The 27,106-nt window shown below is 46.8% G+C and overlaps 1 protein-coding gene across 1 annotated transcript in view; it reads left to right on the top strand.

Annotated features, from left to right (window-relative positions):
- DGLUCY (D-glutamate cyclase) overlaps nt 1-26,443 on the top strand; it is a 46,675-nt gene extending 20,232 nt beyond the window's left edge. Inside the window, 4 exon segments of the mRNA XM_067735921.1 lie at nt 2,547-2,801; nt 5,811-5,933; nt 19,314-19,465; nt 26,285-26,443. Of these exon segments, the coding sequence (XP_067592022.1) occupies nt 2,547-2,801; nt 5,811-5,933; nt 19,314-19,465; nt 26,285-26,434 (680 nt within the window). The 3' untranslated portion in view covers nt 26,435-26,443.
- The last annotated feature ends 663 nt before the right edge of the window (nt 26,444-27,106 follow it).

The following is a 27,106-nucleotide window of genomic DNA, read 5'->3' as shown; positions in this document are numbered from 1 at the left end:
GGGACAAAGGGTAGAAAGGTGGTTGCTGGGGACTGGGGTCGGGGGAAGGGGGAGTAAGTGTTTAATGGGTACAGGGTTTCAGTTTGGGAAGATGTAAAAGTTCTGGGGATGGGGCTTCCCTGGTGGCCCAGTGGATGAGAGTCCGCCTGCCGATGCAGGGGATGCGGGTTTGTGCCCCGATCCGGGAAGATCCCACATGCCGCGGAGCGGCTGGGCCCGTGAGCCATGGCCGCTGAGCCTGCGCGTCCGGAGCCTGTGCTCCGCAACGGGAGAGGCCACAACAGTGAGAGGCCCGTAGTTCTGGGGATGGATGGTGGGGATATTTGCACAATGACGTGAATGCGCTTAATGCCAGAGAACGGTACTCTTAAAGATGGATAAGATGGTAAATTTTACAGTAGGTGTGTTTTACCACAATTACAATTTGAAAAAATTTTTAAGAGTGCAAGTTTGAGCCTGGGTAACTGAAAGTGTGGGTACCTATTAGACATGCAAGTGGGGAAGACAGCAGGCAATCAGATCCACGAGTCGAGTTCAGGAGAGCCATCTGGGCTGGAAAGAGGAACTGGAGAACAGTTGGCGTGTTGATGGCCTCAAAGTCAAGACACTAGATGACATCATGGAGGGAATAAGTGGAGACAGAGAGAAGGACCCAGATTGCGCCCTGGGACGCTCCACGCCCAGAGGTCAAGGGGAAGAGCAGGATCCTTCGTCCAAGAAGGATCAGCACTGAGGAAGGAGGAAAACCAAGAACCGTGTTGTCACCAAGGAGAAGGGAGAGCCAACTGTGCCCACTGCTTCACAGGCCGGCAGTCTCTTCCATCTGGCCACGCCCTGCTGGGTGTTTTTTGCTGCCCACTTTCCCAGAAGTCGCTCTGCCCTCCTGTTCACCTGACCGCCGGCTCCATGCTGGACCTCAGCTCAGAACTGGGTCTTGCCCACACAGTGGCTTGGAATTTGGAATTCGCTGTATTAGATTTTGCAGAACTTTCATTACATGTGGACGAAGAAAGTAGAAGAAATTTGGCCTTTTAATGACAATGATTTCAGTTCTTTTTTTATAAGTGAAGCCTGGGAAATGTTTAAAGAAGAAAGCTCAGTCATTGATTCCCTGTCTTGAAGATAAATTGATAAACTGGTTCTTTATGGCTTGGGTGCAGGGTCTCCGCTCGCCCCGACCTTCCTTGCCTGGGCTTCCTTCTCTCTGTGTGCCCCCCTTGGGGATATGCTATGTTCCCCACCCTGTGTGGCTCCCTGCTGCCCCGTCTTACTAGTATCCTGTATCCTCAATCCAATTTCAAAGAAATAAAGAGCCAGCCTTTACACAGCACCTGCTTTGTGCCAGGCCCCCAGCTTGGTGCTCGGCAAACATCACACCATTGCGTCCACAGCAATCCTGGGAGAGGGCCTGATTACCCCCATTCTGCAGAGGGGGAAGCCAAAGCTCAGAGAGGTCCCGTGGCTTGCCCAAGGTCACACAGCCAGGAATTGTCGTTTGGTTCTATTCAACCCCCTTGCGGGGCCAGCAGCCTGCCCCTCACAGCACACAGAGGGGCTGGGTCTTTCGACCTGTCGTGACTGCCCCCCATTCCCTGGGGTGTCACGTCATACACAGACTGTGCCTCACGAGTATCCCTTGATGGACGACTGCCCTCCTCTTGTCTTTCCCCCTAGGCGGGGGGTGGAACTGGAGAAGGGGGTTGGGAGAGCCCCGGTAGGGGCGCTTCAGGAGCTCGGACAGTGATCTGGCTCCTTGCCCTCAGCTCGCCCCATCGACCCACTGGGGGGGCCGCGACAGCTCCCAAAGGGCTTGCGGTGACAACATGGGGAGGCTGGGGTGGGGAGCAGCTGTCTCGAGGCCGTGTGGTTTTAACATAGACAAGGTGCTTATTTGGGTTGGCTTTATGTGAGGGGGTGAGGGGCTGATGATGGAGCTTATGGGGGTAACCAAAGCTCCCCCAACCGCCCCTTGATACTGCTGCTGGGCCACAGAGCAGTTCAGGAGCTCCTGCAGAACCAGCGAGGCCTGAGCCCTGGGTCCACCATCCCCGTCCCAGGCCCTCTCTTAGCCTCTGGATAAGATTTCGTCCTGGGCCAGCGAATGTGCAGATTCTACCTCAAACGGCTCTGAGGGGGTTTGGTTAATGGAAACCAAATCAATTTCATTTTATTATGGGATTTGTGTGTGTGTTCCACATATTCTACAATAATATGTATTATTATTATAATTAGAAAGTGTGCTTTTTTATTTTATTTTATTTTATTGTTTTGCGGTACGCGGGCCTCTCACTGCTGTGGCCTCTCCCGTTGCGGAGCACAGGCTCCGGATGCGCAGGCTCAGCGGCCATGGCTCACGGGCCCAGCCGCTCCGCGGCATGTGGGATCCTCCCAGACCAGGGCACGAGCCTGTGTCCCCTGCATCGGCAGGCGGACCCTCAACCACTGCACCACCAGGGAAGCCCTGATACTGTTTCTTAAAATGATCTGAGAGACCAACGCCCAGCACAGCCTCTGGCACACAATGGATTTTCAACCAAGTTCTGTAGGAAAGAAGGAAACGAAGACGGAAGGGTCCTTCGCACAAACACAGGAAGGCATGAGCCAGCCAGGCACCTGGCTCTCCATAAGGACCCTGTGCCCTCACCCCGGCAGGTTTGACCATCTGGTGGCGATCGAGCGCACGGGAGGGGCTGCCGATGGAGATTACTACAACGCAAGGAAGAGGAACATCAAGCACTTGGTGGACCCCATCGATGGCCTTTTCCTTGCAGTGCAGAAGAGTTCTGGAATTTCAACAACTGGTAAGCAAGGGGCGCTGAGAATGCGACAAGAACATGTCAGCACTAAAAACCTTTTTTATTGACTGTTGAACACATGACAAAAAGGAGTTATATGGGACCATTGTTTTCCACTTCAGAGTTGGTCTTTGTTTATTCTGGTTGGTATAGACAATAACGATGCTGACATTTAGAAATCCAGTGTTCCCACGAGCAGGAAAGGGAAATGACGCTTAACTGAGCATATTCTATTTGTCCAACTCTAAAACATCAAAACTAATAATAAAATAATGACAATAATAAGCTCAAGCCATGGTATATTATTTTGGTCATACAGGGTGAATGTACCATATGTATTCTGTATCATCTTATGAAGTTTATTCATTTTTAAATATATCTTGAATGTATGATCAGTGTGATATTTTGATTGGGATCATTCATGTTTGTATAGAAATTTATGGTATTCAAAGAGGTTTCACAATCATTGTATTGTTTAAGCCTCTCTTAAAACCTGCAGGTAAGGCAGGTATAGTTTCCAAAGGTGAGGCCTAGGGAGGTAATTAGGAGTAGAGTCCAGACTCCCAGGGCCCTACCGACTATGCTTTTCGTGGGACCGTGTTGCCTTTATGAATTTCTGAAAGGCTTGATGTGACTGGGATGCCAGCAGTCCTCCCCTGGGGTGGGAACCAGAGCGTGGAGAAATGAAGGCACGTTTGTCGTGTTCCATATTTACTTTTTCTGTCCATTCAAACACTTCAGAATGTTTCCCAGGCCCATTAGTTGCCTTTGGCTTTGGGGGTTTTGATGAGACAATGAAAGCCTTCCTGGCTGAGTAGAAAATTTCCGCAAATCGCCCTGGTCTTTCCCAGAAGAGGCCTTGGGTGTGGTGCTCCCAGTGTGGCTGGCTTCATGCTTCCTGCCTCTCTGGGCTGGGGAGGCCTCCCAGGATACAGCGGAAGGGCTTTCTGTGTCCACACGGGCCAGCAGGGTCCAAAGAACCTGTAGAGCAAACACTCTTCCCCCGCTGAATGGACCCCCGATCTGTGCTCTTCCCCCAACGATGCCCCCAAGATCCCAGAGCAAGCAGGTGGAGCTGGCTGTGCTTTCAAGCTGCCCCCTTTGTGGACCCCTGGACCCTTCTCTTGGCCTCAGGAGCCCCCTGCTCAACAGAGTTGCCCCCCAAACCCTCCTTTCCCTCCTTTGCTCCATCAACACCCCTGTTCCTCAGTTCCACAGGCAGCTGCCTTGTCAGGGAATCACACTCAATTGAGAATCAAGACACCCATGTCCCACTCACTCCCCGGGTCCTGCCCCTCTCAGAGACTCTGTAAAGTGAGGTCAAGTCCACAGACGGGACACACCTGAGGAGCGAACAAGATGAACTTCATAAAATGTTAAAGGGCAGAGGCAGAAACAGACAAGATATCAGTGCTAGGTGTTGTTATTTTCTTTCATTCAATGGACTGTCATGGATCTAGAAAACTGTTCTGAGAAAAATCCTCAGGGTGAGGACCTAGGGCGTCTGGTCATCCACAATCATCGCATTCTTTTGGCCGAGACCAGGTCTCTGATGCCCAAGGTGAGTCAGCTCCAGGCCCCTCTCCACCATCAGGCAATGAATGCTTGCCTCTGGTGGAATTCTTCCACATATTTGTAGAAATAGACACAAAAACAGTCACACAACAATTCTGTAGGCTTGAGGGGCCCAGCCTTCTGTCCTTGGGGCACTGGGATAATCCCCTTGGTGAATGGTTATCTTGAGGCAGCTGCAACCATCTTCCAGAGGCAGATTCAGCTGACCTCTAGTCTACAGAATCCTCCAGAAACACTTGGACGCAGGACCAAATGGTGTTCCTAGGGCACCACCTCAAAGGGCACAGGCTGCAGGGCTTGTGAGAGTTTTTTGCATCTTGTTCCTAAAAGGGTGGAGTTACCTGGTAATTACTTCTAGCCAGTTCACCTCTCTTGAACACCGTTTATTTCACCAATGAATTAAATAATATCTGACAGGGCTTCCTTGGTGGCGCAGTGGTTAAGAATCCGCCTGCCAATGCAGGGAACAGGGGTTCGAGCCCTGGTCCGGGAAGATCCCACATGCCGCGGAGCGACTAACCCCGTGTGCCACAACTACTGAGCCTGTGCTTTAGAGCCTGCGAGCCACAACTACTGAGCCCACTTGCCACAACTACTGAAGTCCGCGTGCCTAGAGCCCGTGCTCCACAAGAGAAGCCACCGCGATGAGAAGCCCACACACCGCAATAGAGAGTAGCCCCCGCTCGCTGCAACTAGAGAAAGCCCACACCCAGCAACGAAGACCCAACATAGCCAAAAATAAATAAATAAAATTAAATTAAAAAAAAAAGAAAATTTCTGACATTTACTTATTCTAACATATTTATTCTAGCATTTATTATGCTACAATAATTAACAAACCTTCTGGTGCCTAGCAGATTGGCCTTTATTCTGTGGTCTCTTTCAAACGCTAACAGGCCACCCCTGGGGTGTGAATTCCTCATTATGCTGCTTTACATATTAACCAGGCGCCTATCTGGTGTAGATTAAAATTAACTAAAATGACACACATACATTTCACATACTTGAAACAGAAGGCTTTAAATTACAGAATTGACTTTAACAAACCTATACCCGTTCCCTTCTGCCAATGGAATGCTGTCTGGCCACAGTAATGAGACTCAGGGCCTTGTGGCCCCTCCCTGAGCCGGAGCTACTGGCAAGGAGAGGAAGTCCTGGATGCCACCATCTCTCGTGGACCTGGCGCCCCATCTGTGACTGGAGAATGTGACCCAACGGTGGACACGGCCACACTCTGCTGAGTTCCAAACCTGGACTCATTTTTAACTGGAGAAGTTTCTAGAATACCTGAAGAAGTCCAGCATCTCCTGGTAGTGTGAAAATGTATCCAGAGCCAACCCCTTTCCCCACCCTGAGGCACATGTGAAGGGGCTGCTCTACCCCATAACCACGCCACATTTTGCCTGATCCTGTGCCCTGACTCAGTTCCCTTCCCTTCAGGGGTCGGTGACGGAGGGAACGAGCTTGGGATGGGCAAAGTCAAGGAGGCCGTGAAGAGGCACATACGAAATGGGGACGTCATTGCCTGTGACGTGGAGACTGACTTTGCGGTCATCATCGCTGGTGAGTGCTCAGACGGCCAGCCAATCAGGCAAGGCTGCCCGGGGGAGGGACCTGGCTTGGAGCCTGTCCAGCCAGAAAATCATCTCTTCCATGAGTGGAGTCTAGAGGGCGCCAGGGTAAGAAGGGGACCTGGTTCTTAGCCTCTGGCCTCTCAGTCATTCAACAAACGTTTGCTGTGGGCCAGACATTGCTCTGTGTACTGAGGCTGGAGCAGCAAGGGCCCTGCTCCACGGAGTGCCTGCTCTAGTGTTGGGAGATGGACAATGAGCCCTAACAAAGAAATATACCAGATGGTGCTAAACAGTGAGAAGAGCTACAGGTAGATAGAGAGAGTGACAGGCAGGCCACTTTAGATCAGTGCTCTGAAGAGGGGTCATCTCTGCTTTTATCTGTACCTCCTGTGGGGTGGAAAGGAAGAGAACAATCTGGCAAACGTTTGGAAGATGCAGGAGGCTTCAGCTCTCCTTTCACTTACCTCTGCCCCAGGCTTCCCTGCCCGTCCCTGCAGCTGCCCTTCCCATCAGGACCAACCTTTCCTGTGTCTGGGTCCTTCCAGGCCCCACCCTTCCTCCCTTGACTTCATCACAAGTTTCAGGAATTTTGACCCATACCTGAGAAAGGCCCTCTCCCTTTTCATTGTCAAAGTCAAAAACAGCCGTGGAGATAAGCAGAAATATCTGAGGGTACCAGTGCCTGGGTAAGAAAACTTGAACTGTAATTGACAAGTTGCTGGAAGTTTCGTGTGGACAAGTCTGAGTTAGAAGCTCCAGAGGGACCTAGTCGTAGGAAGCTCCCACCTTCTGTGAGCTTTACCTTCACAGGCTCTACCAGGTCCACACTGAATATTAGAGAAAAAGCCCCTCATGCTTTAGGTAGGGGAGGGGAAAGTGAGCCATTTTTGAAATACACCAGAGCACCTGTTCTTCTGAACAACGCCTGCCCTCGGAAGAAACTATTATACCAGAGCCTAGCCTGCTAGGGTTTTAACAGAGCCTAACTTACCTAGGGGAGAGAAATACCCAAAAGTAGATAACATGCAATAACAGATGGATAATGTAAGCAGAGAAATGGAAATTCTAATAAAGAATCAAAAAGAAATGCTAGAGATAAAATACACTTGTAACAGAATGAAGAATGCCTTTGATGGGCCCATTAGTAGATTAGATACAGCTGAGAAAATAATCTCTGACCTTGACGATATGACAATGGGAACTCCCTAGACTAAAAAGATAAGAGAAAAAAGACTGAAAGGGACAGAAAAGAATATCCCAAGAATTGTGGGATAACTACAGAGATGTAACCTATTTGTAATAGGAATCCAGAAGGAGAAAGAGAAAAGAAATATTTGAAGAAATAATGACTGAGAATTTTCTCCCAAATTGATGTCAGACACCAAACAATAGATCCAGGAAACTCAGAGAATACTAAGCAGGATAAATGCCAAAAAAACTACACCTAGACATATGTTCAAATTTCAGAAAATCAACAATAAAGAAAATATCTGGAAAGAAGCTGGAGGAAAAAAACTCTTTACCAATAGAGGAGCAAAGATAAGAATTATATCCAACTTCTCCTCAGAAACCATACAAGCAAGAAGAAAGTGGAGTGAAATATTTAAAGTGTTGATAGAGAAAAATCACCAACCTAGAATTATGTATCTTGGAAACTTTTCCTTTATAAGTGAAGGAGAAATAAAAAATTTCTCAGACAAACAAAAATTGGGGGAATTTGTTGCTAGTAGACCTGTCTTGTAGGAAATGTTAAAAGAAATTCTAGGGACTTCCTTGGTGGTGCAGTGGATAAGACTCTGTGCTCCCAATGCAGGGGGCCTGGGTTCGATCCCTGGTCAGGGAACTAGATCCCACATGCATGCCGCAACTAAGAGTTTGAGTGCCACAACTAAGAGTTTGAATGCCACAACTAAGGAGCCCACCTGCTGCAGCTAAGACCTGGTGCAAACAAATAAATAAATAAATATTTAAAACAACAAAAAAAGAGAAATTCTAAGAGAGAAGGAAAATTATATTGGTCAGAAACTCGATCTACACAAGAAAGGAAGAGCATTGGAGAATGAATAAATGAAGGTAAAATTAAAATTTTTATTTCTCTTATTCTTAATTGATCTAATGGATAACAGTTTGTTCAAAATAATAATGGCAACAATGTGTTCAATAATATGTGCTTATGTGTATATATGGGCGTATATATATATAATATATATATATATATACATGAAATGAATGACAGCAATGATACAAGGGATGACAGGGAAGAATTAGGAATATTTTGTTATTATAACATGCTTGAGCTACCTGTGAAGTGCTTATTTGAAAGTGGACCTGGATTCATTGTAAACATATATTGCAAACTCTAGGGCAACCACTAAAAAAAATTTTTTTTAAAAGAAGTATCATTGATATGCTAAGAAAGGAGAGAAAATAGCATCATATAAAGTGTTCAATTAAAACCATGAAAGTCAAAAAAATGTGAAAGACAAAATAGGAAAAGGAAAAAGGGCAACAAATAGAAAATAGCAAAAGTATGGTAGATAGTAATCCAACCATATCAATGATCACCTTAAATGTCAATGGTCTAAATATTCCAATTAAAAGACAAAGATTGTCAGAGTGGATCAAAAAACAAGACCCAAATATGGTTGTCTCAAGAAACCCACTTTAAATATAAAGAAATGTATAGATCAACAGTAAAGGTTTGGAGAAAGATATACCATGTTAACACTAGTCAAAAGAAAGTAGGAGTAGCTATATAAATTTCAGACAGAGCAGACTTCAGAACAGTTCAGGAAAGTTACCAGGGTTGAAAGGGGCATTACATAATGACAAAGGGGTAAATACTCCAAGAGGACATAACAATTCTTAATGTGCATACTCCTAAAATGTCAGGCAAAAACTGATAGAACTGCAAGGAAGAATAGATGAATCCACTATTATAATTGGAGACTTTAACACAGCTCTATCAGAAACGGACAAATCCAGCAGGCAGAAAATCCGTAAGGGCATAGTTGAACTCAGCAATACCATCAATCCACTGTATATAATGGACATCTTATGCCCTGCTTCCTCCAACAACAATAGCCTACGCATCCTTCTCAAGCTCACATGGAACATTCACCAAGATAGACTACATTCCGGACCATAAATACCACCTTAACAAATTTTAAAGACTAGAAATCATAACATGTCTGCTGTCAGATCACAATGGAATCAAACTAGAAATCAGTAACAGAAAGATAGCTGGAAAAATCCCCAAATACTTGGAGATTAAACAGCACTCTTCTAAATAACACATGAGTCAAAGAAGAAATCTGAAGAGAAATTTTAAAATATTTTGAACTCGATGAAAATACAATTTATCAAAATTTGTGGGATGCAGTGAAAGCAAGGAAATTTATTATATCGAATGTGTATATTAAAATCTGTAATCTAAGTGTTCACCTTAGGAAACTAAGAAATGAAGAGAAAATTAAATCCAAAGAAGGAAATAAATAATAACAATTAAAGCAGAAATCAATGAAATTGAAAACAGGAAATCAATAGAGAAAATTAACGAAACCAAAAGCTGGTTCTTTGAAAAGATCAACAAAATTGATAAGCCTCCAGCCAGACTAACTAAGAAAAAAAGAGAGAAAACACAAGTTACTAAAAATAAAGGAGGGCACATCACTACAGATGCCATGGAAATTAAAAGAATAATAAAAGAATGCCATGAACAACTCTGTGCCCATAAATTTGATTAAAAATGGCATACCGGGCTTCCCTGGTGGCGCAGTGGTTGAGAATTCACCTGCCCATGAAGGGGATACGGGTTCATGCCCTGGTCTGGGAAGATCCCACATGCCGCGGAGCAGCTGGGCCTGTGAGCCATGGCCGCTGAGCCTGCGCGTCCGGAGCCTGTGCTCCACAACGGGAGAGACCACAACAGTGAGAGGTCCGCATACCACAAAAAAAAAAAATGGGCAGAGGACCTGAACAGACATTTTGTTTTTCAAAAGAAGATATACAGATGGCTAACAGGCACATGAAAAGATGCTCAACATCACTAATCATCAGGGAAATGAAAATCAAAACCACAATGAGATATCACCTCACACCTGTCAGAGTGGCTATTATCAAAAGACAACAGACAACAAGTGTTGGTGAGGATGTGGAGAAAAGGGAAACCTGTACACTATTGGTGGGAATGTAAATTGGTGCAGCCACGATGAAAACAGTATGGAGATTCCTCAAAAACTTAAAAATAAAACTACCATACAATCCAGCAATTCCACTCCTGGGTATTTAGCCAAAGAAAATTAAAACACTAATTAGAAAAGGTATATGCACCGCCCCCCCCCATGTTCACTGCAGCATTATTTTCACTAATCAAGATACGGAAGCAACCTAAATGCCCATCAGTAGACGAATGGATAAAGATGATGTGGTATATATATATAAGGGAATGTTACTCAGCCATAAAGAAGAATGGAATCTTTCCATTTGCACCAACACAGATGGACTTAAAGGGGATTACACTAAGTGAAATAAGTCAGACAGAGAAGGACAAGTACTGTATGATTTCACTTATTTGGGGAATCTAAAAAACAAAACAAATGAACACACATAACTGAACAGAAACAGAGTCATAGATACAGAGAACAAATAGGTGATTGCCAGGGGGTTGGGGAGGAAAGAAATAGCTGAGGGAGATTAAGAAATACAAACTCCCAGTTACAAAATAAATGAGTCATGGGTAGGAAATGTACAGTTTGAGGAATATAGTCAATAATTACCTGATATCTTTGTATGGGGACAGATATTAGCCAGACTTACAGTGGTGATCATTTTGAAATGTATAGAAATACAGAACCTCTATGTTGTATACCAGGAACTAACATAGTGTTGTAGGTCAATTACACTTCAAAAACAAACAAACAGGGGCTTCCCTGGTGGCGCAGTGGTTGAGAGTCCGCCTGCCGATGCAGGGGACACGGGTTCGTGCCCCGGTCCGGGAAGATCCCACATGCCGCGGAGCGGCTGGGCCCGTGAGCCATGGCCGCTGAGCCTGCGCGTCCGGAGCCTGTGGTCCTCAACGGGAGAGGCCACAACAGTGAGAGGCCCACGTACCGCAAAAAAAAAAAAAAGCAAACCAAACAAACAAACTGACAGAAAAAGAGATGAGATTTGTAGTTACCAGAAAAAAAGGGTGTGTGGGGGGGGAATTGGATAAAAGTGGTCAAAAGGCACAAAGTCCCAGCTATAAGATAAATAAGTACTAGGGATGCAATGTACAACATGATAAGTATAATGAACACTGCTGTATAAGTGAAGGTTGTTAAGACCGTAAATCCTAAGAGTTCTCATCACGAGGAAAACTTGTTTTCTGTTTCTTTAATTTTGTATCAGTAGGAGATGATTTGAGTTGATGGATGCTCACGAAACTTGTGGTCATCATTCCATGATGTTTGTGAGTCAAATCTCTGTGCTTTACACCTTAAACTTATACAATGCTGTATCTCAATTATATCTCAATAAAACTGAAAGAAGGAAATGTAAAACTTCTGCTCTGCAGAAGACAATGCCAAGAGAATGAGAAGGCATAGACTTGAAGAAAACATTTACAAAAGACGTTTCTGATAAGACTGTTACCCAAAATGTACAAAGAACTCTTAAAACTCACTAATAATAAAATAAACAGTCCAGTTTAAACAGTCCAGTTTAAAAATGGGCAAAAGACCTGAACAGACACCTCACCAAAGAAGACGTACAGATGGCAAGTAAGGATATGAAAAGATGTTCAACATCTTATGTCTCAGGTCTCCACCCTGGGTTAGCTTTTCGGCTGCGACACCCAGACAAACCCTACCCCTCAGGCGTGCCGAGCTTGCTTGCTGTCGGCACGTCTGTTATTTACTAGTCCCCTTTATCATGGGGTCTTGGATCTCAGTGGAAGGGAGCCTCTGGAGAATCTCTTTGGAAGTCCCCAGATTTCCTTGTTTATCTGCCACCCAGAATGTAGGTTCTCTGTATAATTGAACAAATCTCAAACGCTTGGCCAACTGCATCACTGATGCGATTTTAGCAGCAGGTGAAGTTCCCCAAAGAGAAAAGGTGATCCCAGTTGGCAGTGGGGAGAGTTTCAGGTGAAAATCTGTGGTTTGGGGCTGAGAGAGATGGAAAGGGGCCCATCCAGTTAGGGTTGGGAGCTGCTGGGGCCTGAAAGCAGAGAAGTTTGTCTGCTCCTTCAGCTCAACAAAGACAAGAAAGATCAAGGGCTCTGGAATCAGTAAGGAGATGGCAGCTCTTATCTCCAAGCGTCGCTGGCCTCACCCAGAAAGTGAGTCTCTTTGAGGATTAGAGAAAGCCTTTTCAAAGTCACCCAGGCTGGCCCTGGGCTGGGTAGTCACAGCAAATTTGCTATTCTTCTTCCAGGAGGGGCAGTCAAGAGGGGGCAGTAGGCAGGTAGTGGATCTCCCAAGGAGAGTGAATTAGGAGGCACAGAAGCCCTGCTGACTCCATCTTTGGTTCTTGACACCAGGGCTGGTCAGCAAGGTGTCAGGCCTAGCCATAGTCAGACAGGTATGATGGAAGTGAGAAGAGAAAAAATCCACGACAAGGTCCACAAGCAAATGGTGCCTTGGCCCTAAAGGTGTATTCTTCTGTGCTATCTGGTGCCTATAGAGATCAAAGTTTGCAGTGGGACATCACAGGGGGCCTCCCAGAACAGGCTCCTGAATATGGGCTCAAGTCTAATCCCTTTTCCTGGTCTTGGGGACCCTCTCAGCCTCATCTCCCTGATCTCCACTACGTATCCCATGATCTAGCCATGCTTGAATACAGCATACCTTTCACTTTTTTAATTGAAAAGATGACATAACAATACTATAGACATTCTCAGAAGGTGGTAGTGAAGGGTGACGGAGGACAAAAATACTATCATCTCATCACAGCACAATCAGCATTTTTTCGTTTTGCCTGTTGGCTTCTAATTCTTATACTCAGTACAAACCCACTTTTGGCTTCTGACTGACCTAGGAGTGATCTTTAAGCACAAGAAGAAGTGATGCAACACAGCATGATAGAGCTGTTACCTAACCGCTCTGATGGTGGGCTTCCATGCAGCGTGAGGGATTCAGGTTAGCCATAAGGGAGAGTTCTGGAATGGCTTCCTAGGGTTATAGCTTGAATGTTCTTCTCTTCTGGTCACTAACAGTGCCTAACCCAGATGGTTTAGGGCAATGGTTCTCAAACTTTAACTTGAATCAGAATCACTTGGAGAGCTTATTAAAACTCAGTTTGCTCCCCTATTCCCTTGCTGAGTTTCGATTAAGTCAGTCTAGGCTGGGGCCCTAGAATTTGTGTTTCTAACAAGTTCCCAGGTACTACTGCCACTGGTCTTGGGACCATTCTTTGAGTTCTGCTGCTTAGAGGCAGGGTGATGAACCTGTTGGGGAGCAAAATTTGTGACCCCAAAATCTGTCTCCTTGGGGCTTCCCTGGTGGCGCAGTGGTTAAGAATCCGCCTGCCAGTGCAGGGGACACGGGTTTGAGCCCTGGTCCCGGAAGATCCCACATGCCACGGAGCAACTAAGACCGTGCGCCGCAACTACTGAGCCTGTGCTCTAGAGCCCATGAACCACAACTACTGAAGCCCACATACCTAGACCCCGTGCTCAGTAACAAAGAGAAGCCACCACAATGAGAAGCCCGCGCACCGCAACAAAGAGTAGCCCCCGCTCACTGCAACTAGAGAAAGCCCGCGCGCAGCAACGAAGAGCCTAGGCAGCCAAAAATAAATAAATAAATAAATCTATTAAAAAAAAAAAGAAATCTGTCTCCTTGGCATGAGGATTAATTTAGGATGATCTTTAAAAATTTTTATTGGAGTATATTTGATTTACAATGTTGTGTTAGTTTCAGGTGTATAGAGGATGATGATTTTTAAGAAACGGAAGACTCAGGAAGTTTTTCTTTTTAGCTCCCCCTTAGCTGCATAAAGAATTTAGTCAAAGGGCCTGTTCCCAGAATAGAGCTATAAGCAGAGGTATCTGCAGAGAATACGGGCTAGGTGTAGTGGGGGAAACTCAGCATGGCCTAGAGATCAAAGTCCACCCTGTGTCCTGTTGTCTCTACATGACCCAGCAAACATTTATTTGCCAAACATTTGCTTTTCCATCTCCATGTGCATTGCCTTCCTCCCCTTTGAAGTCCCAAACCAGTACCCCCAACATCCTCTTTTGTCTTTAGCTGAGGATGGTATTTAAGATGAGGGCTTCGGCCATTTGGGTGAATTTTTCGGTTCTCCTGGGCCTCTCCCGTGTATACATGTTATTAAACTCCTGTTTTATTTTCTCCTGTTTATCTTACTCATGTCAATTTAATTCTTATACCAGCCAGAGGAACCTAGAAAGATGGAGGAAAATTCCTTTCTCCCCGACAGTTGGCACAATCAGCAGGATTTCCCTTTACTGGCTGGATACTACTCTCCCTGAAGCTGCTGCGGCTAAGAGATCCTGGGACAACTGACAGAAGCCACAGACGGTAAGAGTTCTTGCCTGTCAGTCAGTCTCCCCATCTCTGCTTGCAGCGTCTATTGGAAGCGAGTGGTAAGAGCCCTTTACTGCTTTTCTAAAGTTAGATTAACAGGAGGAATATTTATGGAGCCTAGTTCCTTGGACCCAGAGACTCTTGTTTTGAAAACTGGCAGAGTACGCTTGATTTGTTGATCCTTTTCCTCCCAAAGATGGTTATTGTTTTTCTTTATCTCTCTATTGTGTTGTTTGTCATAAGAAGGAAATTCCATAGGGTAGGACGCAGGCATAGGTCCATTAAGCTTGTTGTCCAGGCTGGCCCCGCACACTGGTGAGTTTGCTAGTCTCATAAGAAAAAAAAAAAAAAAACTGGATGAGTTTTTTCCTTCCATCTTATTATACATCCTGAAGAGCTTGGTTTGCTGACCAGTGAGAAAACTCTCTCTGGTCTCTGCCAACAGAAGGGTACACATACTGGTATGCATTTTGCAGTCAGATAGACTGGGATTCCAAGCAGCTGTAGCCAACTGGTCAGAAGCCCAGGTAACAACCCAGGCTTCTGACTGGCGTCTCTTTGTGTGGCCATGCCAGCTCTCAGGGGAGTTTGTCATAAAGGGTCCAGTCCGTAAGGGGCCTTTGTTGTTCAACCTTTGTCTCCACTTTCTTAGACTATTTTGGGGAGTGAAATTTCTGGATCTCGTTAGGGCTGTGTCCTTTACATGCTTGTGGGATGCCTCTTTCATCCACGGTTAAGGCATAAAAAGACTTATTGGTTTGTGTTGCTATTAAGACACTATTCGTCAATAGCAGGTGATGGATCCTTTGAATTGGAAAAATTTCTAAACTGGTAAATTTTTTAGAGAACTCTCATTGTAAACAGCTGTTTTATTGGCACCTGTGGAAAGACCAAATTAAAAGGTGGAAACAAAAAAATATAATGGCTAACCCTAAGAACTCCCTTAATTAAAAAACAAAACAAAACAAAAAGATTTGGGAAAGCTTATCAAATTTGGTGTCTCAGCTTCCCCTCATGGGTCTTACAGATGCTAATAAAAGCATTCAGTTAATTAACAAGAGAATGGGAAGAAACCAAGGGGAAAGTCAAGGTACTCTTCCCCAAAACGTAGAAAGTGTTAAAGGGTTATTAAGAAGGTAAATAAAGCAAATATTGAAAGTTGCAGAATGAAGAGGAATCAGAAAGAGAAGACACAGGACTTGTCCCAGCAGGATGGAAATCTTCAGATGGCTATTAAGAAATGGGATAAGTAAAATGGACATTGATGGGATTAAAATAAAGGTTTCTAATACAGCACTAAGATTAGGTGGGCCAAAGGGACGTTCTTTGATCCCAAAACATTAAAGGGCCCCCAACAAGTCCTCTCTACTTACTTCAGTTTGGAGAAATTTTTTAAATTGGAAGGCAAAAATTACAATGTGAAACCTAACCAACAATCACTTGGGGCAAGAATTAGGTCGATTAATTGAGTTCAAGATTGACAAAAGGGCCTGGGTCCCTTAGCTCAACCCCTCACTGCAGACCCAAAGCCTTTTACACAAGAGTGGGGAGATGGCAGAGGGATGAAGAGAAGTTTCTGGAACTCCTTGATGCCAGAACCTCACAAGCTGTGGTACCAAATCCCATTAGTGGAACCCTGACTTGGGCTACAACAAGATTGAGAAAAGTAAAAAGTGCAAGAGTTGATAAGATTATAAAAGTCGGAATGTTTGAGTGGGTGTTATATGAAGAGGTTAAACAACGTTGCTGGAATGCTTTATGGTAATGGATGTTATGGCCAGGAACACTTCTCCGACCCAGTATTGTAAGACTGAGACTTATTGATGGGGTCCTAATGGAGGCTATGGTCAAAGGTATAAGAGTTGATGAAATTGAGGTGAAAGCTTGTAAGAAAATTGCAGTGTTTGAATGGGCTTTATGTAAGGTGGTTATGTCTCTTTTGCCTGATTGTATTGTCGGGGTAGACATTGCCTCTCCCTGGGGAATGTTTCCACTGCTTGGTATTGTAAAACAGGGCACATAAATACACCCTTTGGGCAATGTTAATTAGACATGCTAATGAGAGTCAGTAGGGTTGCCTGGGCCCACACAATGTGAGATGAAAACTGGGGGCTGATACTGGGGCCTGATAGGAGCAATGGTGGAGGCTTTTTGCCCCTTGGGTGAATTGGTCTGGGATTGACTTGAGCACTCATAAAGAGGGCCTTGACTGAATACCTTGTGCAGACTTTTTGAAGGCATGATGCACTGGTCTCTGAAGTTCTAAAACATAGAAATCTTTTGATTTCCATTTTAATTGGAAATCTTCTCCCTGATATAAAGAAGCAAATTAAAGAAAATATAGTTGGATGAGCCGATCAGCCTTTTGATATCATTTAGGCAGTAGCCCAGTTCTTTGCGGAATTGAAAGCAACTGTCTTTGTCTTGTAAATCTCTACAAAATCAGAAATGTAAGCACAGCCCACAGTCACCTGAGACTGAGCCTGGGGAATCAATCAGTAGAACCTGGGGGGAAAAAAAGGGAAAAAGACCTTTTCAAAAGTACTAACTGGACTTCCCTGGTGGCACAGTGGTTAAGAATCTGCATGCCAGTGCAGGGGACACGGGTTCGAGCCCTGGTCCAGGAAGATCCCACATGCCGCGGAGCAAATAAGCCTGTGCTCCAAAACTACTGAGCACGTGAGCCACAACTACTGAGCCCCTGCACCAGAACTACTGAAGCCCGCGTGCTGTAGGGCCCATGCTCCACAACAAGAGAAGCCACCACAATGAGAAGCCTGTGCACCACAACGAAGAGTAGCCCCTGCTTGCCTCAACTAGAGAAAGCCCGAGCGTAGCAACGAAGACCCAACGCAGCCAAAAAAAACACAAGTTACTAACTGCTGGAAGTGCTCCCTCACCCAAAATCTAATTCACAGCTTCTTTAATTAATATTATTTGTCAAGGACAAATACAAATCTTAAACGTCTTTTCCACGTATAGTAAAAAGCCTTTGCCATCTGAGTGGATAAACTTAACTTACTGCAACTGACGTTTATGAACTAGTGAGTTTTACATTGTTATACCTGATTCATGACTAAAGTCTTAAAGTGAAAGCTATGAGGTCTCTGGTTGTGTCTGTCTGTATATCTGTGCACGCATGTTCTAGGCAGGGTATTTTTCTACCTTCTGATGGCATTGCCAAAAGTAACTTGTAGAAGGACTCTAATTGGCTTAAAAGTAAGCACTTTTGAATTAAATGTTTCTAAATATAACAGACTAACCCAAATATTTTTCGAGTTCACATGATCTAAGATTAACCTTTAGTAAATAAAAGCCAATTTAAAGTTACTGCTTTAATTAAAATAGGCATGTCTTTAGAGTTATCAGCAAATGTAAAACTTTTATTCCACCTGGGTTTACTAATCAAATAAGTTCACGTTATGTCTGTTACGAAGTTTATCAGCAAGAATAATGGCTTGGGATGATAGTTGACTTTAATGGCTCATGAAGTTTTCATGAGTACTCTAAACATAATTGTTGGTAACAAATTATTTAGATAAATATTGATATAAATGGGGTAAGACTTAAAAATAACTTCGAAAATCTTTTGGTAATTTAAAACTTTAGAGTTTTTCTAAGGTAAGTTAAATGATGGGAATTCATTGAATGTCTAGATCATTTCCAAATAAGATAAAATACTGAAATATTAATTGCTAAACAAGTCTAAGTTTACCTACTTTTGTCTTCTTATTACAAAAAAAAACCCTAAAGATGTTTGGGTCTATTATACATTACACATTATGAAATGTATTTAAAAAATACTGGTATAACAAACAGTTCACAATTGCTTACTCCTTAGTTTTCACTAGAAATTAAGTTTTCTAAGGGTTAAGAATTCTAATTAATATACCATAAAACTACTAAAATAAATAAGGAAAACATCTTCATATGTAAGGAATATGTTTAAAAGGTATAAGGAATGGGAATGCATTTTGTTAAGGGAAAATAAAGTTAAAAAAGGGCTTCCCTGGTGGCGCAGTGGTTGCGAGTCCGCCTGCCAATGCAGGGGACGTGGGTTCGTGCCCCGGTCCGGGAAGATCCCACGCACCATGGAGCGCCTGGGCCCGTGAGCCATGGCCGCTGAGCCTGTGCGTCCGGAGCCTGTGTTCTGCAACGGGAGAGGCCACAACAGTGAGAGGCCTGCGCACCACAAAAAAAAAAAAAAAAAAAAAAAGTTAAAAAAAGAGGAAAAACATAGGACAAAGTTTGAATGTGAATAAAAAAGGATTTGTAGGTTTATGGAAAAGGAACTCTGAGAAAAGAGTTTTGTGTGCGGTCAGGACTGGCAAAGATTAGAATATATTCAATTGAGTGAATAAATTTTAATATTAAAAGTAAGCTGATACAAAATTAGAATCTTGTTTTCTCTGTGTTAAGAAGACAAAAGCCTGCTCTTGATAATTTATAAAATGTTTTTCTTTACCTTTGATTAGTCTGCCTATAAAGAAAGGATTTTATGTTTTATCAAAATAATTTCCTATGTTGTTTTTATTAGGTCTTTGATTACTGGTTTGGTCCCAAACCAATGCCCCTAAAATCCTTTTTTCTTTAGCTGAAGATGGTATTTAAGGTGAGGGCTTCAGCCATTTTGGTGAGTTTCTCTGCTCTCCTGGGTTTCTCCTGTGTATACGTGTTATTAAACTTTTGATTGACTTTCTCCTGTTAATCTGTCTCATGTCAATTTAATTGTTAGACCAGCCAGAAGAACCTAGAAGAGTAGAGGAAAATTTCTTCCTCCCAGGCAAATGACATGACTTTTGCGATCCTATGATGGAATCTTTTTTTATTTGTTCCAGGCGTTTCTAACTGGGGAGGTTATGCCTTGGCCTGTGCTCTGTACATCCTGAACTCATGTGAGGTACACAGACGTTATCTGAGGAAGGCAGTTGGGCCCTTCAGAGCACCTGGAGAACAGAACTGGACTCAGGCCCTCCCATCCATCACTAAGGTAACATAGCCCAGCAGGCAACTCTCATGGATGCAACTTTTTCCTCTGATGAGGAGTAGACATGGTATTTCAATCCATAAGCCAGGGGCCAGCACCACTGCTGCCCATCAGAAGCCAGAGGCAGAGCCTGCCTTAAAACAAAGGTCTCGGGCTTCCCTGGTGGCGCAGTGGTTGAGAGTCCGCCTGCCAATGCAGGGGACGCAGGTTCGTGCCCCGGTCCGGGAAGATCCCACGTGCCACGGAGCGGCTGGGCCCGTGAGCCATGGCCGCTGAGCCTGTGCGTCTGGAGCCTGTGTTCCGCAACGGGAGAGGCCGCAACAGTGAGAGGCCCGCGTACCGCCAAAAAAAAAAAAAGTCTCCCATCAGGCAACCACTGGACTGGACTTTGACCTACTAGGGACCCTAAATCACTATGAAAGATCTCATATAAATGACCATTTTCCTTCTAATTTGACTGTAGGCAGGTTGCTTAGCCTCTCTGAACCTCATTTTCTTCCTCTGTGAAAGAGGGGCAGTCAGCATTCTGGGAAGGACGGAATACCTGAGCCATGGTAGGCACTTCATAGCGGTAGCTGGAGGTGTCCTTAGCATCTCCCTCCAAGGAGTTTACAACCCGGCAAGGGCACTGACACCCCCGCTGGCACCGTCAGCCATCCTACACGGTGCTAAGGTGTGAGGGCCCAGGGTGGCAAGAGGACCCTGTGGGCTGAAGGCTGGGAGGGATAAAGCCAGTGGAAGGGGAGGCATCTGGGCAGGAAGACGGGAGGGAACAGAAGCTGGGAGATGGGGACCAGCTTAGTGCTGGTTTGGGGAGACTGCTCTTGAGGTTGGCAGCAGCAAGCCAGGGTGTGATAGGAGCAGAGGAGGGCTTCTGACCCCAGGGTCCCCAAAGAGGGGGCCCGCAAGTCCTCCGAAACAGTTTGCAAAATTGTTTCATACATAGATTTTCCTGGGCAAGAAGCCCTGGTTTCATCAGAGTCTCCAAGTAGTCTGGGGCCATTAAGAACCCCTGGCAGAGGGAGGTCACATGAGCCAGACCAAAGCAAACCCGACTCCTGACTGAGGCTTCTACGCGAGAAGTAATAGGGAGCCACGCGAGGGCTTTGAGCGAGGAACCGGGGTCCCACTGGGTGGCTTTGAGTGAGCTCCTCTGACTGCAGAGCCACCTGTGAAGGGCTGTGTGCAGTTCCAGGCGTTCCTAATAGACCAGTGCAGAGGCAGGACACACACGGACACGTACACACGCACACACACACACACACGTGCACATACATGGCTGACTTACGTGAACTCACATATACGTGCAGGGAAAACAAAAAGAGAGAAGGCCAGCCAGTCCTCTAAGTGGTTCCAGCATTCTGCTCCCGGTCCTGGACCCCGGGCAGCGAGATGGACCCCTGGAGACTCGGCTGTTCCTACCTCAGGCCTCAGTTCCCACGGCTCTCGTGACACCGATTCCAGCCTCAAGCCCCCTCCCCAGCGGGTGCCCCTCGCAGAGCTGGGACCCGCCCACCCCGGAGAGAAGCTGGTGGCGTGTCAGTCTCTACCAGGCACCTTCTAGGGGAATTCTCCAGAGTAACTGGATCACGGGAAATTGGGGCCAAAGCCCAGACTTTACATCTAAATCCCAGGTCACAGGTGACTTCACCTGTGAGCGGACAGCTTCGCCTGAGGGCAGGCAGGCAGGAGGGGGGGAGGGCTGGGGACACCTGGAGAACAGCCGAGGGAGCTGGGGTGTCTGGCCTGCTGGAGACAGGATTTGGGGGGGCCTGAGATCTCAACAGCTTCCTGGGGGAGGGGCACAGATACCCTCCTCGGCCGCGTGAAAGACACAAGCAGGCCAGAAGACAGAGGTTCTGGTTCAGTGTGAGGAAGAGCTTGTTCTCCTCAGAGCTACTGCCCAAGCCTGCGAGGAGGGAGCTCTCGGACACAGGGAGCGGGTCAGTGTCGGGGGAGAAGTTTCTCGAGTTCCGTCAGGCTGACCACAAGGCCACTCTCAGACAGTCCAAACAGTCTCATGCAACTTAAGGCTGCCCCAGTCTTATTCCCCCCAAATAGATTTGCTAAATGAGGAAAAAACAAAACAAAACAAACCTTCTGGAAATCAGGGACCAGGTCTCTCATATCTGCTTTCACAGCAACTAGTGGAGGGAAACCCAGTGCTTGGTAAATCCTTGTTGAATGAATGAGTGTATGAATGAATGAATGAATGAATGCCGTGCTTATTAAAGCAGTGATTCTTCCAAGTTTAGAGGCATCTAAGGGACCTTCCAGACAGCAGGAATCACCTCAGGGGCATCTTAAAGCGCACAGTGGGGCCCACCCCAGGGCTCCTGATTCAGTAGGTCTGAGACGGGTTAGAGAATCTGCACCTCTGACAAGTTCTCAGGCAATATTGCTGCTGCTGCTGCGGGGACCACATTTGAGACCCTGGACTAGAGGGTGGGTTCCCAGCGTCGTGGCAGAGGCTGGTGTGGGGAGATGGGAAGGCGATCCAGGAGACAGGAAGGTTCCTGAGCGTTGAGCCTGGAGACAGCAGCTGAGGTGGGGCCGGTGCTGTTGCAGGTCCCCCAGCCAGCCAGCAGCTGAGGTCCTGGGGCCCCTCACTTGTGCGAAGCCTCTGCATCCAGAGCCCCTCCCTGCCTCCTTCCTGTCCTTCTTTTACATTGTCTTGCACCCTTTCTGCTCCCTTTTTCCTTCTGCCTCTGTGTCTGTCTCCCTCCTGCACCTGCCCCATTTCTCTCCAACACCTCCCCGGATTGGTTTGTTATCCCCACTTTACAGAGGAGGGGGCTGAGGCTCTGAGAGGGAAGGTGGCTTGCCCAAAGCCACACAACTAAGAGGCAGAGCTGAGCCTAGGCTCTCTGACTCCATACTCTGAGCTCTTCCTGATGTGGCTCAGTAGTTTCCTAGTTTCCGGCAATGCCAGGGTGCAGGAGAGGAGGGGAAAGGAGGAGTCGCGCAGCTAAAGTGACATTTTCAGGGGAAATGGTCTGCCCTAAAGGGGCCCAGAGAGCCTTCTAGGCTTTCTTTACACTTCCTGGATCTGAATTGGAAAAAAACACTCAGAGGGCCGCCCCACACATGATTCCTGATTCATGCAGACACAAAAGACTGAACCCAGCCAAACAAGTTCACGCAGCCCCACGCTTACCCTCTGGGGATGGAAATTATCCTTCCACATTTCCACCCAGTCTTCATAAATATATTAATAATGTACCACCCTTATAAAGAAAATAAAAGGGAACATCATTAAACCAAAATTACAAACACATTTTTGTATAGCCCCTCCTCTGGGCCAGGCCCAGGCTTGTTCTGGGAGATAATGAGGGGTAAAGAACCCAGGGTCCACGGGGGGGGGGGGTGCTAATTTCAGGAGCTGGGATAGAACTGTGAACACTGCTTGTGGAGACACAGAGAACAGGTGCTTGGCTCGTTCAGAGAGCTCAAGGAAGGCTGCCTGGAAGAGGTGGCACTGAACTGGGTCTTGGAGGGTGAGTAGGATATAAGGAGCCAGGTGAGAAAGCGTGGGAAGGACCTTCCAGACAGCAGGACTCACAGAAGTGAAGGTGCAGAGACACGAAGCAGCGCGTTGTGCAGGGGATAACTAGAGTCGTCCTACTGGAGTTCAGTGGGTCACTCCATGGAGACCCCTGGGTCATCAAGAGATGCCGGACAGAACTGTGGCCTGAGTTTTGGTGAAGTTTGGCTGGTTAGGAGCGGAGGAATGTCCCTCAACCCTGTTCTGTGTGTTGCTTATAAGAAGGGCCTTCCATATTCTGCGGATGTGATCATGACTGTAGCAGGAGCGGGCACCATGTTGAGGAGCCCAGGGAAGGTGGCCACCACCATCCAGGGCACGCCCTGCCCACTCTGGCCCTGGCTGTGCCCCAGGGGTTTTACTTGAGGGCAAAACAAATTGTTGGAGGACATTTCCTAGAGCTTATCAGGAGCCAAGAGCTGATCGATGACACCTTACAGGAGGGACTAAGGATGGATGGATGGATGGATGGATGGACGGATGGACGGACTGCTGGTAGGCTGGCTGGCTGGCTGGATGAATGATACGATAGATCAATGGATAATGGTAGGATGGATGATACAGAGAGGCGGGAACATGACTTCTGGCCTCATCCTGGCTACCATTCTCTTCCAGCACTTTCACCCCACTCCATTTTCTTTATACTTTTTAAATTGAGGTACAACTAACAGAGTAAAGCACATAAGCTTCAGTGTACAGTGGGTGAAGTTTTACACACGTACACATCCATGCAGCCACCACCAAGGTCACAATGCAGAGCAGTTCCAACTTCCCAGGAGGCCCTTTCTCCCACCCCACTCTGAACAGCAGCATCGCCTGAAAATCAGCCCGTTATGCTCCAAGCATGAATCAATAGTGACACCCACACACTCAGCCTTGACATCCAGAACTCATCCCGGGGCCTCTTTCCACATCCACAGTGAACTAGGCCCCAGGCCCCGCCCCCTCTGCCCAATTCAGTCCTCTGTCCCTCTCCTCCGGCCCCACCGTCTCAGCCTAGACTGGTGTGGCAGCCCCCAGGCCCTGTGTCTCCAGCCACTCCCTGGTCAGCTCTCCTCCCCGCCCCACCACCTCCTCTTGGTGGGGCCTCCTTGAAGATGGTCTGGTCGTTTAGGGGTTCCTGGGAATTTGCCGGCAATCACTGTTGGCCCAGCTGCTCCCTGTGGCTCATGGAGGCTGAGTGCCAGCCAGTTCCTAAGCTGTTGACTGATCTCGTGCACCCTGAGGACCCCCAGGGCTCTACTGGGACCCAGGAGGATGTGAATGGTGGGGGCAGGCAGTGTGCTAGGGGGAAATGGCCCTGTGGTCCCAGGAGCCTTGCCCCATAAAGAGAGGATATGTCCCAATGGAGAAGAGAAATGGGAGAATAAAGTCCAGACAATTGACGGAAGATGCCATTCTGGGCTGGGTACCCCTGGGAAGGGGCTCTTGGACAAAGGGCTTGCCTGGAAATGCTCCGGGCCTCCCTCCTATCTTGGGCCCTGGGGAAGAGTGGAAATGCAGGTTCTCAGGCCAGGTGTGAGTAGAGACAAGTCCTAGGTGATATGTGCCAACACTTTCTCCCTTGTTCTGAAAAGTTTTCAGTGAGTGCTCCCCACAGCCCCTGGCTCGGTTTGCTCCTGCTCTTGTCACCTGTGGTCCTAGTTGCCCCTCCTCCAGAAAGTCCTTCTTGAGCCACTTCAATAAATGGGGTTGGGGGCCCCTGCTCTGTGCCGTGATCCCCATGGACTGTGCCTGCCTGATCAGTCGTCTAGAATGTGACGCCCCCGGGAGTGTGGGGGGCAGGGACCACATCACATTCACCACTGTATCCCTGGTTCAGGTCCTGGCACAAAGCAGGTGCTCAATAAAACTTTGATGGGTGATGGAATGAATGAGCAAATGCCTGAGCAGGAAGATGAGAACCTTCCTCTGGTCTGTCATGATCCACCTGCTCTAGATCCTTTTGTCCCCTTCCTTTGTCTGTAGAGAAGAAGGAGGTTGTCCTTGACTTCTGCCCCTCGGGCACCATCTTCTCTCCTGTGTCTTCACCTAAGACCCACCTTCCTCAGGGGGACCTGAACTGCTCAACAAGGGACAGACACGTTAGTGGCTTAGACAAGTGTTTCTTTGGCACCTTGTTTTTGGAGGGAGATGGAAGAAAGCAAATCAGATCACTTTTTTAAAAAAATCAACAAGTCAAAGGAAGAAAGCTCTGGGCTAAAGACTAGGGGACCCAGCCCTGCCAATAATAATCCACCTCATTTCATGAGCACCTACTGTGTGCCAAGGACCGTGCTAGGTGCTTTACTTGCATTTTCTCTTTTTTAAAAAATTAATTAATTAATTTTGGCCGCGCCGTGTCTTAGTTGCGGCATGCGGGATCTTTAGTTGCGGCATGCAGGATCTTTAGTTGCGTCATGCGGACTCTGAGTTGCGGTGTGTAGTCTTCTTAGTTGCAGCATGTGGACTTCTTAGTTGTGGCATGTGAACTCTTAGTTGCAGCATGCATGCAGGATCTAGTTCTGGGATTGAACCCAGGCCCTCTGCATTGGGAGCGTGGAGCCTTACCCACTGGACCACCAGGGAAGTCCAGCATTTTCTCATTTAATCCTCACAACAACCTTCTAAGGAGGCATTGTTATTATCATCCACCTCCCCATTATACAGATGGGGACACTGAGGCACAGAGAGGTTTAACACACCTGCCAGGAAAGACCCAAGTCCGATCTGTCTGATTCTAAACCACTCTGCCTGCTGGGCCCAGGATGGGGTTGCATTTTCTCCGTGGCTCTGCTCCCTCCAGATTCTCCCACAACCGCACCGGGTAAAGTCTAGAAGGTGACTGAAGCAGGGCTAACAGAGGCTGATAGCGAGGAGGAGCTCTCAGGAGGAACAGGGGCCTTCCTGGCACGAAGGCCATTGGCAGATAATGCAGAGCTGGGCAGGGCTAGGTTGGCAGGAAGTAGCCAAGCTGCCCCTGCAGAAGTGAATCTTTAGCGTCTGTTAAGAAAATGCAGATTTCCATAAAAAACATACTATATAGTTACATGAAGAAACAGCCCAAACTGTTCAAAGTAGCAGCTTCCGGGGAGTGGATTGGGGAGCCCATGAGGTGTGATGTAGGACACTGTTACTTTTCACTATGAGTCTTCCAGTGGCGTTAGTATTTTTAAACATTTTATTTTTAAAAAAGAGACTATGTCAAGTCAAACGTTCTTTTTCCACTTATAAATGTATGGATTTCTTTCTTTTTCCTCCCCCTCCACTGCTTCTATCTCTGCCCCATTTCTTTCCAGGAAGAAAAAATTTTGGGCATCCTGGTGCAGCATGGAGTCCGGAGCGGAGTCTCGGGCACCCTAGGCATGGAGGTGGACGGGCTGCCCTTCCATGGCACTCACGCCCAGATGATCCAGAAACTGGTAGACGTCACCATGGCGCAAGGGTGATCATGCAAATTACAGGCATGGGGGGTGCGTACTAGACGGGATCTAGGGAGGAGTTCCCTGAGGGCCCCGGCTTTCTTCTACAACAGCCTTGCAAATAAACACTGGCCCTGGGTGAGCAACGTGCTCCACACTGGCCTGGGTCACGCGTGCCCACCTCCTGGGTCGGGGTTGGGGGCAGCGGGTAATGCAGGTGATGTGGACCGAGTAAAACAGTCCTCTGGGGTCCCCAGTTTTGGCTTTTATTCCTAAGTGCCAGGAGGCATTGATTTCAACCTCCTCACCCTGGCTTCTTCAGGTTACCCACGCAGTCTGCTCTGAGAGTCTTCTGAGCAATCACTAACGGGGACGCCAGTGAGCAATGAACTTCCAGGCAGACACAGAGGGTCCTGAATAACCCCCCAGGCTAATTGAGAAACAGCAAAATGTACAAATATGTAGTGTATATTACGAAGCTCTGGGGCTTCACTAAAGGTTTACTCATCACCACCACCACCAAAATATTTATACCTGCGAAATGCTCTCTTTTACAAACAACATCCTGTTTATTTAGGCAAAAGATTTATCTCCACCCATCACTTCCCCTGTGCCCCTCCCCCTCCCTTACCCCCTTACATCCTGATCCCCCGCCGCAGAGCCTGACACCTCTCCCACCTCCTTCCCATCTGCTCACCC

The sequence above is a fragment of the Pseudorca crassidens genome, chromosome 1 (assembly GCF_039906515.1).
Source record: "Pseudorca crassidens isolate mPseCra1 chromosome 1, mPseCra1.hap1, whole genome shotgun sequence".
NCBI lineage: Eukaryota > Metazoa > Chordata > Mammalia > Artiodactyla > Delphinidae > Pseudorca > Pseudorca crassidens.
Note: the sequence above shows the minus strand (reverse complement) of the source record. Positions and strands in the feature narration are given on the sequence as shown.